Source organism: Lepisma saccharinum, chromosome 2 (assembly GCF_977018435.1).
Source record: "Lepisma saccharinum chromosome 2, izLepSacc3.1, whole genome shotgun sequence".
NCBI classification, from domain to species: Eukaryota; Metazoa; Arthropoda; class Insecta; order Zygentoma; family Lepismatidae; genus Lepisma; species Lepisma saccharinum.
The window spans coordinates 52,020,343-52,039,303 of record NC_139230.1 but is presented as its reverse complement, the minus strand read 5'-3'; the positions used below and the strand labels follow the sequence as shown (position 1 = coordinate 52,039,303).

At 35.8% G+C, this 18,961-nt stretch overlaps 1 protein-coding gene across 1 annotated transcript in view; it reads left to right on the top strand.

The window, feature by feature from the left end:
* Positions 1-12,126, top strand: part of LOC145984031 (actin-related protein 2/3 complex subunit 4) — a 38,041-nt gene extending 25,915 nt beyond the window's left edge. The window contains exons 4-5 of the mRNA XM_083117364.1: positions 793-963; positions 6,300-12,126. Coding sequence (XP_082973490.1) covers positions 793-963; positions 6,300-6,305 — 177 coding nt within the window. The 3' untranslated portion in view covers positions 6,306-12,126. The remainder of the gene's footprint in view (positions 1-792; positions 964-6,299) is intronic.
* Positions 12,127-18,961: the final 6,835 nt, after the last annotated feature.

Here is an 18,961-nt window from a genome sequence, read left to right as displayed (position 1 = left end):
ACCAAAGTTCCCAGTTTTAAATTTTGTTGTGAGCATGGGGGTTCTCTGTGATTGACCCTTCATCAAATCATCACTCATCCTCAGAGTCATGATTAGCCAAAAGAGGCAGAAAAGTGAAGTAAAATGAGCAAATAAATGCATTGAAAACTCTTCAACAAACATATTTACAGTGGAACTCTAATTTTACATTCCATATTTTATATTTTCCCATTTTATACTTTACTTTTCCAATTCCAATGAAGCAAAATTATGTAAGGTTTTCCTGAATTTCCTCCATCCAGGTTCTTTAGCCATGGTCCTACGAAAAATGTATAATCAACATTCCACTGTATAACAGTCTTTCCTATCTCTTATATCTATCACTCCTTCTTTTCTGTGTAATTTCAAATTATATTTCTGTAATTCTTCCATCAATGAGGAAAACATGAAACCAAAAGTGCAAGAAAGTAATATTATGGAATCAATATACAAGTATCACTTTTGGTATATAAATATTTCATAATTTAGCGACACCTGCATGTCAAGATACAACTTTGGATACTGGGCTATGATGTTACTTATACCTCGAGGCTGGCTCTGTTTGACTTTTAGTTGGATAAAGGGTTTAAGAAGAAAAATCTATCTGAAGAGGTTTTATTCTACTTTTTATTTGAAAAAAATATATAAATAAATAATAAACATACATTTGCTTTTGACATTTTGTTTGAGCTGTTGTGAGAATAACAATATGCCTGTATTCTGAAGTGTGAAGCAGGCCTGGAATGACCATAAAGTTTCTTTTTCTTTCCCCAGGGCTATGACATCAGTTTTCTCATTACTAATTGCCACACAGAGCAGATGTATAAGCATAAATTGGTTGATTTTGTAATCCACTTCATGGAAGAAATCGATAAGGAAATCAGTGAAATGAAGCTTGCAGTTAATGCTCGTGCCAGAATCTGTGCAGAGGAGTTCTTGAAAAGGGTACGTTGTACAACTTACATTGTAAATTGACAGTTTTGTCTTGTTTATATTAAAACTATGGTTATTTTATTATTAATATAGTTCTTTGTTTAAAAAAATTAAAATGCTGTAATCTGGAACAAGTTATTACATGATTCTAATTTCTTAATAATATTCTAAATTTATTATGTTCCAAAATATGATATTCATTGCATGCTGAATACTTGAAAAATGATAAGGAGGTTGCAAGAATGTTCTGTGGTCTTAAAACATGAGGTTGAGATCTTCATTAATCTGCTTTCACATTTATTTCATCTTTTAAATTCTGTTGCTCAAGGAACATTTAATACTTAATATTGGATTGGTAGAATATCGGTTATAGGTAGGGGCATGCATATTTCGTTTTTGATGAAAAAACGAAATTTGAAAAAACACATTGTAGTGTTAATTTTTCATGTTTTTGAAAGGTGTGAGATGCATTTTGTGACCATGTTTTGTCACGAAATAATGCGAAATGAACTGCAAAAAGCGAAATTAACTCTTAAACACGAAATTTAGGGTTTATTCACCGAAGCGACACCTTCTGAGGTCTGAATTATCCTGAGAGTTATGCAATTTTCGGAAAATCGATTAATTCTGCTGTTAATATTGGAGAAACAAAAATTGACTCCTTTACACAGAAATAAACTTAATACTCGGATAACTACATAAATGGGCTGTTAGAAGTGAAATGTTAATTCTGTGGAATAAGTGTAGTTTTTAAATCAAATTTAGGATTATATTCACAATTTTAAAACCAAAATGCCATTTTATATAGCATTTTTTATGTGATTATTCACCGCTATAACACCGATATTTTATTTTATTTACCGCTTTTGTACCCGAAATTGACTCAGTTTTTATACCGAAATTTTGCTTTTTTATTTACCAAAAATATGTGCCTCTAGTTATAGGTAAATTTTATGGGTAGGTAATTGGTACTGGCAAGAATTTATCAGTCCATCAATACTAGAATGGAGGATCCATAACCATATTTCGAAGAATCCTGCATTTTTTTATGCAAGCACAAAATTTGGCACACAAGTCTTATGGACTATGAAGAAAGGTTTCAGGGGTGGAGTCATTAAAAAAAGTTAGGTCACCATTTTATAAAAATGGCTTCTTAGCATGAGCAAAAAGTTTCACACTTGTATCAAAAACTGCATGGTTATGTGACCAATCTTCCAAACTGCTGGTTTATCTGATCTGACCTGTACATGTAGGAAATGCCTCTGTGTTTTATGAATGAGGTTTGATTTCTTGGCCCGATTTTCATAAGAAATTAACCTGGCAATCTCACCTTTGCCAGCTAAAGTCCTCTTGTCTCAAGGTTTTCAACCTTATACACATTTTAAATCATACAGTATTTGTTGGGGTACTAGTAGAAGAGTATTGTTCTGCCTGTACAGTTCACTTATCAGGTTGATACTTGATTTTGTATGTGTTGTGTATTATTATCCTTGACACCATTCATCATGCTGGTAGTAGTTTGTGTTCCAGTGCATTTTATACCAGTCCAATTGTCAGTTTGTATGTGGAGACATCAGAGCTGTCTCTGTCTTTATTCTTAACTACTACCTCCACGTATGCTCAATGTATTTGCATCCATCATACCACACAATCTCGGACAAGAGAAGACTGACATGTGTTGTCCATATCCTCATGCCACAAGACCATTCGGTGTTCCTGCGGACAAGATCCTTTCAGCACTTGGTGTTGATAGCAATCTGCCTGGTATCTCTCCATTTATTCTGCCTCTCCTCATGTGGGAATTTTCTTCACCTTTGTTGACATGTCTCTAAATGCCCACTCAAAGGCAAGAACACCAATGTTTGAATATTAGCAGCGGTTTCTGGAGCTTCAATTCCAATTCAATTTTGATATGTTCTATGTCGATGGGTCAAAATCAGTAGAATCAGTGTGCTGTGCCTTTGTTGTAAACTCTGAGAGTTACAGTTATGCCTTACATCCTGCATGTTCCATCTAATGGCATAGCTCCATGAAGTCCTAAAGGCACTTGACTTTGCTGAAGTTCACAAGGCACGGACATGAAAAATGTGTTGTTTCCTTTTTTACGCAAAGATCAGGATGAGGTAAAGAAGAACAAGCTTCACCCTATCAATCCCACCATTGGTGGCACTCCTTGTTATTTTAACTTAATTTTTCATTGGGCATAGTTGGCTCACTTGTAATTTGCTTCAAGAGCTTGATCCTCCACTGTGCCATGCATGTAATGTTGTGTTAAGTGTTCGGCACATCCTAATTGAAAGTGTCAATTTTAATATCCTCAGACAAACTATTCATCTTCCTGACTCACCGTGATCCAAGTTGGGAAATGATGACAGTCAAGTAATGATTTTAGCATTTTGAAATACACTGGCCTTTTACAGTGTGTCTGAGCAAAATAACTTTTCCTTGCCTTTTTAATGTGTTGTGTATGTTCCGTGCAGGTCTCTTTACAACTTCGAACTTTTAACCCTTCTCAAGGAGCTTTTTACACCCCTCTTTTAACTTTCAGGTAAGGATTGTGGATAAGGGGATTTTTCCTCATATAATTTGCCACCCAGGACACCTGGGTTATATTCCTGACGTTGGTGATGTAAGGTTGGAATTTTCCAATCTTGTCCCCACATAAAGCAGCTCCAGGGCTCACCCAGCCTCAAATCAATGGGTACCTGGGGGCAACCCATGGCAGGTAAAGGCAGCCAGAGCATGGTACTGATCACATCACCTCCAATTGGCCAAGATCGAGAATGTTTGCAGCCCTACCCCCACATCCCCTAAAATGTTCCTTCATGGCACGGTGCTATATGCATGGGGAACTTTACCTTTTTCCCCTTATAATTAGAAGGATGCAAAATGGCCATATGTGCAGACGCACCCATAAAATTTTAATTAATTCATTCATTTGATCACCGTGTAAGAACTTTGTAGTTGAAGTACTGCAGATTAGTTATCAGTACTGGTTGACATTAGATATATTAGAATTTATAAGTAGTGGTCAAAATTAGTACTGAGCTGACACTGCTTTGAACCAATATTGGTACTTTTAATGATTCATGCAGTCGCTGATTTAAACATTGTAGCAATTAATTATTCTTCAAAATTGTTGTAAATGTTAGAATATACATAACTATTGCAGGTGCAAATGTGTCATATCAATGTAGCAAATGTATGTTTAGATTCATAGGATTCATATTCGTCATACAATCAGACTAAAAATATATTTTATTTAATCATAGAACTCATTTTTGCCTCTCAAAATTTTAACACAGAATTAAATGGTCTGCATTACATAACTTGGATCAAAGTTGGGCCGAACAGTTATGCCTGTTGGGATTGTGTGTGCTTTGCTGTAGAATAATTGATCTCCAGAAATGTATTATGACAAAATTCAAACTGATAAATTTCTATTATTTTACATTGATATTGTACCATTGTTGTTGCCTAGTAGCACTATATTGGCATCAGTAAGCCTGTGAGTATTCATGAAAAGTCTGTTGAACAATGGTCGGGCTTTGATGTGATAATACAGAATTTATAATGTGTTACATGGCACTTTTGGCAAACCAGACAACTTCAAGTCTGAATTGACATCACATCTTGCAGTAGTAAGAGCACCCAACCATTCAAATGGCTTACAGTCCATGTTGCAGCCAAAGTCAAGGAAAACTTATTTTGTTACATCTGCAAAAAAATCTTGCAAGGTTGCATCATATGTGTAAGTGTATGTGGTTTGGGATAAAGTTATTGTGGTTATAAGAAAAGTTCAGTGTTGTGTATCAAGACCATGTGCACTGAATATCTTGTTTGCTTTCAGACAGTGAAAAGCATTACATTATATGTTTAATACATATGTTTACTACAATTTGCATTAATGAATGCTAAGTATATATTTCTCATGAACCCTTACATTGTAATATTTTTTCTAAATTCAAAGTAAAAAATAATTTAAACCTGAATATGAAATAGAACTCAATTAACATATCTGCAATATTCAAAATTGGTTTTAATTACCTGAATGCAATTAATTAAACAAATGAAAGATCTACCATATTTATCCTCTTTCTGAGAATAGTAGCAACTGTTAATTTTTTCATTAACACATTTATTTTCCGTAGTTTTCACTTTTTCAGCTTGTATTTTAGTTGCATTGTTAATTCAAGTTAGTTATATTAGTTTATCCACAGACCTTGTGTGACTTGTTTTATCATCCAGCAGTTCAGCTAAGATAATCCAAAGTTGGAAGTTAGTATACTGCAGGAGGCCTTAGAAAGAGCGCTTTGCAGGCTAACAGCAAACGTCGCTCGCACACTGTTGCCGATACTTCCATGTCGTCTGCTCCTCAGCCGAACAAACAGGTCGAGGTAGCAAGAGGCAGAGGCCACACACCCTTCCAGAAGGGTGCAGCGAGCTAGCTGTGGCAACCAGGCTCACTCATTCGCGGACCTGACTGGTTCTCGCAGACACACCTCCATATTGTTGTCTGCTGCAAGCCCACGAAGCAATCTTTTTAAGGCCTCATGGAGTATAGTGACTTATTTCCTCTCAGACGTATCTTGCAGTTGTCTGGCTTGCTGAGCACGGCAATGTTCTCATTATTGTGGATTTTAACTAATCCATGGCAGTTACCATCTAATCAACAACCAGTAATATCATCAGTGTCACCAGAAATTTTTGTGTGTCTGGTCAGGCTGATGATAAAACTTGAAGAATAGAAATAATAAAAATATTGATTATTCAATGATGAATGTTACAAACCCATATTATTTCAGATGTATTATTATTTTTCTTATTTTGGAGATATTTTTGCTACTAGATCCACCAGATGAGTGCTTTCATTATTATTATTATTATTTTTACATTACATGCAGTTAGCATACTGAAATGTGTGTATATATATATATATATATATATATATATATATATATATATATATATATATATATATATTAAATTTTACACACCTCATTCAAGAAAAAAAGCTTAAAAGGTTAAGGGAAAATTGTAGCCCTAAAGTTTTTGTGTAACTGCTCAGCGCACATAAGATTCTCATTTCTGGAATTTTTGAAATGTGACACCATTTGAATAAATGGCAGAATATGAATTATAACCTAGTTTCTGGATTTTACACTCATTTTTTCAGTCTAATGCTCTTTTTAGACTTTGATATTTCTGTTCGAATTTGAACTAAGTGCATTTTTTTTCTGTTTTTAAAAGTAGTAATAAAATTTTGCTTTTTTGTAACTTGAAATAGACTATGCAAACTTCCAGGGCCGGCGATAGATTATTTGAATAATTATTTTCTCTTCTTTCAGTTCTAGTGAGTGCCAATTGTATATTGACCAAAATAACCAAAGACACACCAAACTTTTGACTTCGATATTTGTTATATTGCAAGTAGAGAAATTTCTATTGGAGAAGAGGCACAAAGTAAATGAAGAGGAGTATTTTTTCATAACTTTCAACCCCTATCTTATGCAATTGAAAATGAAACCTGTGGAAATGGATCCATGGAACTGTACAGAAAGGTTCTCTGTTATCTTCACAACTTTAGCCTCAAATTCTGAGCTGAATAAAATTTGATTAACAGTGGATAAAGTCAATACATGCCTCTACAAAATTTTTAAGCAATATGGAATAGATTTGTATCATTTCTGCAAACTTTAATTTAGGTCATATCATGCAGTAAGCACTGTACCAGGTAATTTCATCAATGAAAAAAGTTACTGAATAAATCTGTATTTAGATGCTCAGTTGATTGTGAATGGTAATATCTTGTTATAATGTTCATTGAATTTGAATTGAGGTGGAATGTACATATAGATTCCTAAGAAATAATTCTATATTTTGAATATATTGTGAAACTTAGGCATAAGAGATAAATAGTTTAGAAATAATTTTTGTATGAGCAACAGTTTTATTTTCACTCTCTTATGATACATCTGTTTAAACAATCAGTTGGGAACACTCCCTTGTGTGTGTTTTTGATATTGAAATTTGAAGCTTGCAAGATTAATGCTTCATAACATTTTGATACTGTTAACCTACCTGTCTTGCTGAACTATCAGTGTGATTGATTCATAACACTATGAACCCGCTGTAAACAAGTTAACATAAACTTTGCATAGCGATTGGCATGTTGATTCAAGCAGTTGTTTTTGGATTACCAGCTACGTTAAATCTTCATATATTTCCAGCATTAAGTGGAGAGCAAGTGTGAGTATAAATATGTTTGCATGAGAGGGCAGAGCTTGGACTGCATTCTGTGATTGGTTCGCTCTGGATCCAGGTGTATCATTGGCGGATGTTGTCCTTTTATAGAGAAGTATGTTCCAGGAGTGACTAGGCTGGAGTCCCATATTCCTGATGATGTTTATGCCTTCTCGGGCTCCATTTACTCTTCTATCCCAGTAACCAGCACATTGAGATATGATTTTAATGTTTGTAAATCTTTGTTATTCTGCACTCTCTTGGACCTGACTTTCCTTGTTTGAAACATCTAATGTAACTTTGATGTTGCTTACCTTGTTGATGATAAGAGCAATTTGAAATGTTGGAAATAAATGCTGACTTGACTTTGCTGGTAACCCAAGAATACCTTTTTGAATAAATTTAGCATATTCCAAATTCTGTTACCATGTAGTTTATGTGACTGGCACAATCTTCAATTATTTGATAAATATAAATAGGTAAAGGTTGATTTCTGTTTACACAAACTGTTGCTTGTCTTTCTGGATATAAGGTATGCAATTTTAAATAATATTTATCTTCAGATTAACTCCTAGGTACTATGGATGGGAATAGTTATGCAACTACTATGGACGAAACCTCTGCGTCATTTTCTATGTTTTAGGACACTTACGTCCCAGAAATAAAATTTTATTTATTTTAGGGGTTAAGTCATGTTAAGTGAAGTTAGTTTATTATGGTATATATAAAATTCAAAAAATAATAATAGTATAAACAATACAGACAATTTAATAACAACGAGATCGTAAATGATAAGAAAATACTAAAACTTATTCATACTCAATTCCAATACCTTTGAAATACCATTACTATTGCTTTTTATTTTCTCATAATATTACAAATCGAGAGTAACATATTGTCAGTACAATTCAACTATAATATAAACAAACAGTATGTTAACTACTATTAAAAATTCAAGGTTGTCTGACTTTCAGAATATTTGACATAAATTGAAGACTAAAATTGCTAAACGCTGTAAGTGCCAAAATAATTCAAACACCGTTTTCCACCTTAAACTATGAAATGTGCTATGCTTTATAATGTGGTATGGATGGGTCGATATGAAATTTTGGCCGATACCGATACAGTACTGATATAAAATTTACCGATACCGATAACCGATATTCTACCGATCTGATATAAAATTAGAAATGGTCCTTGAAGACCCTGAAATTTTCATTGATCTCCATAATAAATGTGTGTTTCGAGCTGATTGCAATGCAAAAGAAGTTGAATATTTAGACATTTACTTTTTCAGAAAGTAGGGCATGGAGATTATCCATAAAAATTACAACAAAATGGCAGAATTCTGCACTAAATTATAAGATATTTATCGGTAAAATAATCGGTAATTTTACCGATACACCGATATGCCTATATTGGCCGATACCAATAGAGTACCGATTAATCGGTTCTTTCCCTATAATGTGGTAAACGTGAAAAGTGGCTGGTAGCCCTCTAAGTAGTTCAAAGGGCATGTAAAGAGGTCACTAGTGTGAATGTTCTTACAGGCTGATGTGCGGAACGATGCGATTTCCCAACACTTTCGCTTTTGGCACTTACACCATTTACCACTTTTAGTCCTCACTTACAACGTTTACAACTTTCAGTCCTCAATTATCTCACATCAAAATCACATTTGGAAAGATGAATATCAAAGATATAATTTTAGATTTTTGAAAAGTAATAAATGCACTATCTTGATTTTGAATCATGCAGTCTTAGTTCTGTGAACAGAAGTCCCCATACTTCTATGACGTCAGGGTTTTCTCCAATTCTCTAATGAATTTGAAGTCAGAATCATTAGCACTGTCATTTAGTACTTCATTAATAAGTTCCTTAGATTTCCTTTCATAATTAGGATCCAAAGGTCATAAAGCACCTTGTCCGGAAGGTCCTGCTTTCTCAGCCATGTTTACATATAGATTGAAAGACACCGCTCACAACAGCACGCGTAATATAAACTGAGTACACGAGGTAAAAATCTCACGTAAATACTACGGCACGTCTGACAGACCGCTCACCGGAAACAAAACTGAATAAGTATTCAGAAATCAAAGACGACAATGCAAGACTTTGAACTGGTGTAGATTGCATCTCAATGGAAAGGTACATGGAAGAGTCCACTTTTCATTCGAAGGGTTAAGGTAGAAAAATGGAAACAAAATAACACAGCGATCTGACAGACCGTCCATAGAACCTAAGGGTTAAAGCATAATGGCAGTATTTCTGTACAGGTACAATCTTGATTTTAGTCTTTTCTAGACTATCATCATTCAGTAATTATAATCTTTGAAATGACGTACAAGATCAAGTGTTGTAAATATGGTGTGTTAATGTGGTCAATATTTTTGTTTATTGTTTTCCTCATTTATGTACAGTATGTACATACATTTATGTACTGAAGATATAATGGGCATTTACTACTAACTTCTTCACAGCAAGTTCCAATGAATATAGAGTTTCTGTATAGTATATAATTCACAGGACATTCTAGGAATCCATGCTGAATTTTAAAAAAGGAGGAAAGAACCTAATGCTGTGTCCTTACCCAGTCAGAGTTCTTACCTTGTAAGAACAGCATGAGCACAAACAATAAAATGTCCCTGAATATTTGACACAGCCTCATTGTCATCAGGAATGGAAGGTCTAGTTAAGTAGGGAGAGAAAGACAGTTTACTGTTAGCCACTGTTTTTGTAACTGCTTCCTTTCCCAATGCACCTGGGCATTTCATCGCTGGTGATGACATGTAGCTACTGTTGAAACCTAGATTATATTTTACTGTTTGTGTTTACGTTGTTTTTATGTGTTTTTTTTCTTTTTTTACAAATGATGCCACACAATATTATATTTTGCATTCCATTTTTGTTACTGTGTATGATACTAACTGTGCTAAGAATGCAACTGTGTATGCAGTCTTACTAGTAGTGTATGCAATCAAAATTTCAGTATAGCATTCAATGACAACTCCAAAGTGCTCAATAGTATATTCTTGTTTAAAACTTGTTTTTATTTTTTAATATTGGTGGTAGTGCCTACCATTCCCTTGAAAAAGTGCTATAAGAATATTTAATTTATATTTTGCTTGTGTGCATTGATGATTGTTCATTTATTGTTATTTTTTGTCTATTGTCTGCATTACCACAATACACACAAAAGTAAGTAGGTACTTACGTGATTCCGAATTACTGTATATATCATTTCCAGTGCACACAACTTGCACCTTTTTTTCAGGGACAAAGATAGTACAGTAATATATAATGTAAGATGTTCAACATAGCTATAGGAATTGAAGTTGCGTGAATATTCACTTATTAATTGGTTTACAAGGTGGCCCAAAAGCATGTGTTGACACCCTCAATTCGATTTGAGCCAAATATTCATACGGTGAATACAGTAAGTTACATGTAACTTAGGATTTGTGGTGACCAAAGATAGACTTTATTTATTATCTGTCACCACAAATTATGTAAAAAAATGTTATAATATCAAATTTCCAAAACGAAATGCAGAAGAAATTTCTTTTGCAGAATTTACTTCTGGGATCCATGGTTACTTGCACAATGAAGTCACTACTGAAGTTTAATTTATTGACATGATAGATTTCCATAGAACAAACTTTGTGGTAATATATTTGCTCGCAAAGCTTAATAGTATTTTGTTTGGACATATTTTTTTCTAACTGCTGCTGCTTGAAGCAAGAGCTCATCTGATTTAGTGATGAGACTTGCAATTACACAATTTACATGCATGCTTGTCATTGTTCCTCATTGTTTAGTACTATCTGACTTCTTATTTCATACTATGGGAATGAGAGACATGGTAATAGATAATTCAGGTACTCAGGTTTCCCCGAAGCTGGTTTAAGTAATTTAAAGAAATAAAATTACTTAAAACAGCTTCGCGGAAAACATGAGTACCTGAGTTGACTTCTTGTGTAAGCCATATTTTAAATCATGATATTGTGAACTCATTCATGTTTTTCTAATGTGTTCTTTTTCTGGCCTGAATTAACAGGAGGGAAGTGTAACGGGTACTACTAAAGTTCATGTCATGCATAATGAAACATGCTTTATATTTCGGCAAGGAAAAATTTGGCAGTAATTCACATAGCTAACCAAAATGTTTTGTTTTTTTTTAATTATAGTTTAATATTGTATTGAAATCTGGGTACCATAAGAAGTGTGTAATTTTCTTTAAGTTCAGTGGAAACTAGGAATAATTGCTTTCACAAACATAATAGTATACTAACACTTTATAATTAATATTTTCCATTGCATAATAAAAAAATAAATAAAATGATAAACTAATGAATATATTGATAATAATTTTATCACTGAAGGATATTTATGTAAGTTGTGTGTGAATGTTCTGAAAGAGAAAGTGAGCATCTTCTGTAGTAATATATAAGCAAAGTGACTTCAGAGGTGTTTTAGCATAAAGTTAACACACATACTGAGTGCATATTAAAGTCACAAAATGTTTACAAACATTGCAATATTTTCATATTTTAAGAACATTGACATAATGTTGGAATATCCTATACCAGTCTTTTTTAAGTTGTTTGTTCATTTGATTTATACGTAAATAAAAATAAATTATACATGATTTCGTACAATTCAGCATACATTTATTTTGTATAGAACATAAATAATAAATGTCTGAAGTTAGTTTTTGTTATGTTATTGGAGCTGGTGCTTTTTTAATAGATTTTTTAATTGTGGCTTTTGGAGAAGAGTTGTTGAAGAAAACATTCTTTTTTTGTATTGGAACATTTACAAAATATGAGTTATAAATCAGTAACACGTCTGAGTGAATCAAAATATGAGACATTTTAAAGATTATAAGAATGTTTTTTTTATTAATGATGAATAAAAAATACATACATTCAACTGTGCCCATTTATATGCTAAGGTCTGTGTGCAAATATCTCAATGATTTAAAACTATTAGCATTTCAACCAAATTTGAAAATGGTATCATGCTCAAATTCATGTAGTTAGAATAACTTTCTTCTTCTAGAAGTTGACCACTACAAGTAACTTCATAACCTAGTCTTTCCTGCGTGAAATGTGTTCAATTAGTCTGTTGAATGCCTTGCCTATATAACCCACAATCTGTTTGCTTCGGTTACATGAGTATAATGGCAGAAGAATGTTGAGATAGTTTTGTCAGTGTATTAACACTAGTTTTAGGGATGAAAGCAAATGATGTTGATCCTTTTGTACTTATAATAATAAATCCTGAAAAAATTGAAAAATATTTTCTACAAACTTATGTTCCACATGTTGTAAAGCTGTTTGTACATGACTCACGAACAAGTCATTGAATTGAACTTGTAAAAGGAAATGTCGTCAGAGACATGTCATTTTTCTCATTGAATGCACTGTTAGGTCCAAGAATTTCTATTTAGAAACTGTTCTAAATAACGCCATCCAAGCCTGACTGTCGACCAATCAGAGCACATGCTATTTAAATCTATTATCAGAAAGAAGCATCGCGGTACAAAATGCTATTTATTCCTATTCTGTGGTGAAAAGAAAGTCACGCAGAAAGTGTAAACACATGTTTGTGACTTGCGAGAAAGGAAAGAAGTGGTGGAACATTCTTGTCTGTATGTATTTAATCGCACTTATACAACAAAGAATATTTCTTCAGCAGTGAGTAATGTGATGATAAAATATATTTGACAACCAACCGTGAAACATAATATTTTGTGTTGATCTGAAATTGAAATTTAGATAAACACAATGAAAAACAACTATCTCATGGCGCAGTGGTAGCGTCATCGCCTTGTAATCAAGGGGTCCCGGGTTCGATACCCGGTGGAGGCACAAGTGGTTCGGATCCCACTTTAAGCTGTAGGTCCAGTCCCGATTAGCCTTACTGTGCATACAGTGGACTTAAAACACCAACTCAACTCAAAAACAACTATCTGTATATCTGTGGAAATGAGATTTTTATAAAAATATATTGTTGTTTTCACATTGTTTCTCTGGTGTCTCAGATTACATTTAGACTTTTAATAACTAAGAATATACATCAACATCACATTTCTTTAGAGTTTCTAACATGCCCTACATCTTTCTTTGGAAAGAAGATGATTACCTTTATTACAGCTAATTGCTAGTCTCTTTATTTTTTTTTCATGCCATACGCAGTGTCGCATACTCATAAAACTTGTGAACTTGTCCAATTTTTCTTTGATCATGTACATGTGCAATTTCAGACTATACAAGATTTCCAATAGTAATGCTGTTCAACGACTTTCAATTGTCGATTTTAGAATTTATTTCAATGACTTGTTCGTGAATCATTTGATCCTGTACAAACAGCTTTAACCTCATATTGAAATGCATGCATATTTTCTAATTTAATTTTTGCATGTCTGTCTGCCCAGTAATGATTACTGACTCTGGTTGGGGGGGGGGGGGATTTTTCTTATTGTTACCCTATCCCTAAGTGCCCATAAAACCTGCCAGATGAGTACGTGGATTTCAATTCTTTTGTGGTTCACATGAAATTCTAATTAGAAAATAAGAAAGACCATGTTTTTATGAATTAAAATAATGAGGTATTTAAATTTTGAATATTTCAAGTTGGGGAGGTTGGGGGGGGGGGGGCGAGTTTCATCAAGATAATTTGCATGTTTTCTGTAGTATATGAAACTTACTCTCAATTGAGAAACTAGCCTCCCTGACGGCATAGTGGTAAGGTCGTCCGTCTCCTTATAATTAAGGGGTCCCAGATTCAATACCTGGTGGAGGTACATGGTGGTTCAGATCCCACTCTAAACTGTAGGTCCTGTCCTGATTAGCCTTTCTGTGCATAAAGTGGGCTTAGAAACAAACTCACTTTCAACTCAACTCAATTGAAAAACAAGTACAGCTTTTCAGGGTATGTAACTTAAACACAAGATTGGAAAAATATAAAATCAGGGTTCCACCGTATAAAGTCGAAATATTTGGGTATCGTTGATAGGCTATGACAAAGGGACTATTTGTATAAAATCTATTAAATCCTTTCACTGTAATTAAAAAAAATAATATGCATAAAAATGTGAACGTATTATTACAAGCAGTTTAGTCCATCTGCACACCCAAATGGAGAATTTAATTCTCACTAGTCAATGAACGTGTGCTAAGCACATGACAAAAGCCATTGGCGGCTTAATCGTTCATCCTCCCTGTTTTAAACAGAAAGTGTCCCTTCAGGTTCGAGCTCATCAGCTGGACATAAGGGACGTGTAGGTAAAAAATAAGCACATTTAATCTTAATTATGATTATCAAACAGACCCTTTATAACCCTCCCCTTTAGGAAATAATAATGTTTTACATTCAGTTATATTACAGTATGTTTCAACGTGCAGATTTAATCTCCGCATAGGCAGCACGATTGTAGATTTATTCGTTGTTTTATTACACGAAGCGCTAGACTCGGTCCGTCTAAATTCAGCTGAGCTTACATTTTCAACATATCATTTTACGCAGTCCAGGGCGTCCGGTATCGAAGCTGGTGATGTGAATTGTTATGTTCGTAGCCTTTCGCTCTGCAAGCATTTGCTGACTTAGATTGCCCCGCACCTCCACCACGTATAAAGTCTAAATATTTGGGGATGGTTGATGGGCTATGACAGCCTTTAGCCGCTCACTTGCTAAGCGAGAGGAACGTTGTAAGAGAAAAGGGGTGGCTCTGAAGAGCAACGTCGACACTCAAACTGCAGGGGGACTAGCCCTGTAAATAAGAATACATGGACATATATTTAAAAACACTACCTTTGACTGAACAGTCAGGGGGAGGAAAGACATAAGGAATGTTTGTTACCTGAAGTTCTACGGCGATCTCTTCTTTGCTGGTCCTCATTGTGACGTGGCCCTACTCTGTAAGAAAACGGACGAGGGAGCAACTCCGGGCTCCAAACTCTGTACTTTCATAGACTGATATTCTAAACGATAACTTTAACTTCCCGATCGTTCGTTCGCTGCTTTTTCTAAACTTATGATGCCTGTGGAGCTCTCTCGCGATAACCGGATTCAACGTAAACTGAAACATCTGATGGAAAACGGAAGACAACTAAGACTGAGATTTTCTCTCATGACCTATTTAAGTGAAATTTGAACTATCGGCCATTACGATGGTTGCTTCAATCGCATCCTTTGGCAACGGCAATTCTGAGGAAGAACACTGATTCCTGATTTCATTTTCTAATGCAATGTCAGCAGAGTTTTTCCAACTCCGCTGAAGGACGCTGTCGCGATGCACGTTTAAGAAGCTCTTTTTCAATGCTTCAGCGGGACCCTTTTTATAATGTGATTAGCTTATTTATTTATGATGCCCGGGTCCTAGGTTCGATTCACGTCTGCGACGTGATACGCCACTCACCACATGTGTTTGGATTTTTTTAAAATTACAATTCGAACTTTTGTGTCAAAGGTATTTATCACAGCCATAGAATAAAGGATTGTGATTTTGCTTTGGTTGCTGCTTCCCTTTTTCAGCATGTAGTGAGTTTTCAAGAACACCCACTGTTGTTCTCACCTAGATCAGGTACTTCTTCCTCAACTAGGTTTCTCGGTTCAGTCAAAATGAAAGGTTTCATAGACATGTGTTTCTGCAAGGATCTCACTTTGATCATGCAGTTGAAAATTTCAGATTACCTACTACAGTGTTACAACACGAAGCAATTTATCATTTTCTGACATTTTCCATTTGTGGTGAAAGAAATAATGATTTCTACAGAAAATGAAGCAATTGTTCTACTACTTTGAGAGATGAGGGGCCTCCCTGATGGTGCAGTGGTAGCGTCGCTGCCTTGTGATCAAGGGGTCCCAGGTTCGATACCCGGTGGAGGCACAAGTGGTTTGGATCCCAGTTTAAACTGTAGGTCCAGTCCCGATTAGCCTTACTGTGCATAAAGTGGACTTAAAACACCAACTCAACTTTGAGAGATGATAATGACAGTATCTAATGCTTGAAGTGGAAAATGTTACCTGGGGGATGTTTGGTCGAGTCTTGTTGTTAGCTGAGGAGATGCTTCTAAGGTTTAACATGGTGACAATGAGACAGCTGGGGAATACCAACCCCCTCACTTCGAGCACTGATGACATCACTGGCTGTATTGAAAGAAGTAATTTAGTGTTTTTTCTGTTTTCCATAGCAACTGGCATTTAAGTTGTAAATTAAAAATTTGAGGTGCCATGAAGAATTTTCATATTATCTGAGCACACAACTGTACATGATAGTAGGGCGACAAACCAGCCAAAACTTGTCACTTCGTAGGAAGGTCACCGCCACAAGCAGCAACAATATTTTTCTGACAGAAGTGATCTTGGAGAGTTAAATTAACTGATGTTGCCAACTTCGCAACCTGGGACAGTGGCCGCCATATTGGATTGAAAATTGCGGCAGGTCAAATACACTTAGCTTGCTGTTTCTCATGATAGAAATGTTACTGTGCTACACAGACTTTCAAAACTGGTTTCATTCGAAAGAGAAAACTCCAACAACAATAAATGGTTATGGTTATGAGCTGGTTCTGAATAACCGACGAGTGACTGTTGATGAAGTGGCAAACCATATGCACGTTAGTCATGGTTCTGCATATGAAATTATCCATAACAGGCTCAACTTTCATAAAGTCTGTGCGAGATGGGTCCCTAAAGAACTCCCTGAAGGGAACAAGCGAAATCGTGTGAGAATCTGTCAGCAATTATTGGACAGACATGCTAACGAAGGTGAAGCCTTTTTGAAACGAATCATCACTGGAGATGAAACATGGATCCATCACTTCGAACCTGAGAGCAAACGCCAGAGCATGGAATGGAAACACCCTGAATCTCCAGTGAAAAAAAAGTCGAGCGTCAACACACTGCAGGAAAAGTGATGCTCACACTTTTTTGGGACTCAGAAGGGGTAATTATGAAACATTATGTGGAAAAGGGGACAACAATAAACAGTGAACGATACAGTGATATGCTTTCGAACAAGTTGAAGCCTGCAATTCGAAGCAAACGACGAGGTCGATTGTCGGAAGGCATTCTTTTGTTGCATGACAACGCGCGTCCCCATACCGCCGCCAACACCGCTCAAACTCTTCAGAATCTGGACTTCGAGGTGTTAGAGCATCCTGCATACAGTCCCGATCTCGCCCCGTCGGATTACCATCTGTTCGGTCCACTTAAAGATACTTTAAGAGGCCGTCGATTCGACACAGATCAACAGGTGAAGGAAGCGGTGCATACGTGGTTTGCTGCTCAACCGAAAACCTTTTTTTTCAGGGTATCGGAAAGCTTGTGGAACGTTGGACCAAGTGTATTGAAGTGCAGGGGGACTATGTTGGAAAATTATATCATTGTAAGTTTTCTATTGTTTCTGTGAAAAATAAAAAAAAATGATTGCATTTACTTTTTGACTGACTTAATATATCAAGGGATAAGCAAGACTTTCAGTTCTTTTGTCAGTGAGGTCTCCCCGATGGCGCAGTGATAACGTCGCCTCCTTGTAATCAAGGGGTTCCAGGTTCGATACCCGGTGGAGGCACATATTGGTTCAGATCCCACTTTAAACTGTAGGTTCAGTCCTGATTAGCCTTACTGTGAGTAAAATGGACTTCTCAAACTCAATCAATCTTTTGCCAGTGATTCTCATCTCACTCACCATTCCCTGATTTTGATGGCATAAAGTCGATGATTACGGAAGTAACAGGGATTAAGAAAACCAATCCTTCTGATGCTTATGATGATGGAATGTCTTCAATGTTGAGTATCGTTGGTAAAAATTTGGCAAATGTCAAGTTTGAACAAAATAAGAGAGTTAATCACTGGAGCTGTCACTTCTGAAGTGAAAATCAGGTGTGTTGTATCCAGTTGATCCAGAGTTTTTTTTATTTAATAAATTATTTTACTGAAAAATCACAAGACCAATTCAGAGAAAACTTTAAGTACAAACTTGCCCCATACCAGTTACAGCTGATGAGGTAGGGATGTGGACAACAAAGAAGCCTTCTCTTAATGATCCTCTTTGTACCACTCGCTGAGAGACAAACATACTGCACCGCCAGATTCTTCGCATTATACCCTGTAAATGTCTCAAGGATTGCGCAAGGGGACTTGTAGCTGCAGAAAAATTGGGCTAACGTGTTCAAAATCTGGCACTGTTGCATTTGCTTCTTAAGATTGATTTCGAAGAGACACGTGCCGCTTCCGTCTGAAAGCTCCCTTCCTCTACTATACTCTGTCCCTGGAATCTCTGGAACAAGGCCACGTGTTACATTAGAGAAGGGGAGAAAGCTTGTGGGCGGGCGAAGCAGTACACGCTCCTATAAGCGCTTAGTAGCTGCAGTCGTTTTGCCTCCACCCCATGGACGTCCGCAGGATTTTTTCCAGGAAGGGGCAAGGAAGGTATTTTTTTCCAGGGGGGGCAAACGAAGGCAAAATTTCCCCCAAAATAGTGTTGTTTCCTAAAAAAACATTGCTTAAATTTGAATTTATAGTGTTCATGCAATAATTAACACATATTATTGTGGATAAAATGAAATTATATGTGTGAAATACATATTTTTTGGTTGACTTTCATTTTCCAGGGGGGGGGACGGCCCCCCTTGCCCCCCCTTCCGGACGCCCATGCTCCACCCTGCAATTATATTCGCTCTCACGTATTCATTGGTCGAGTTACTACTTGTGCAGACCCTTGTCTTCGTTCGCTCGCTCCAGAGATTCCTGGGACAGA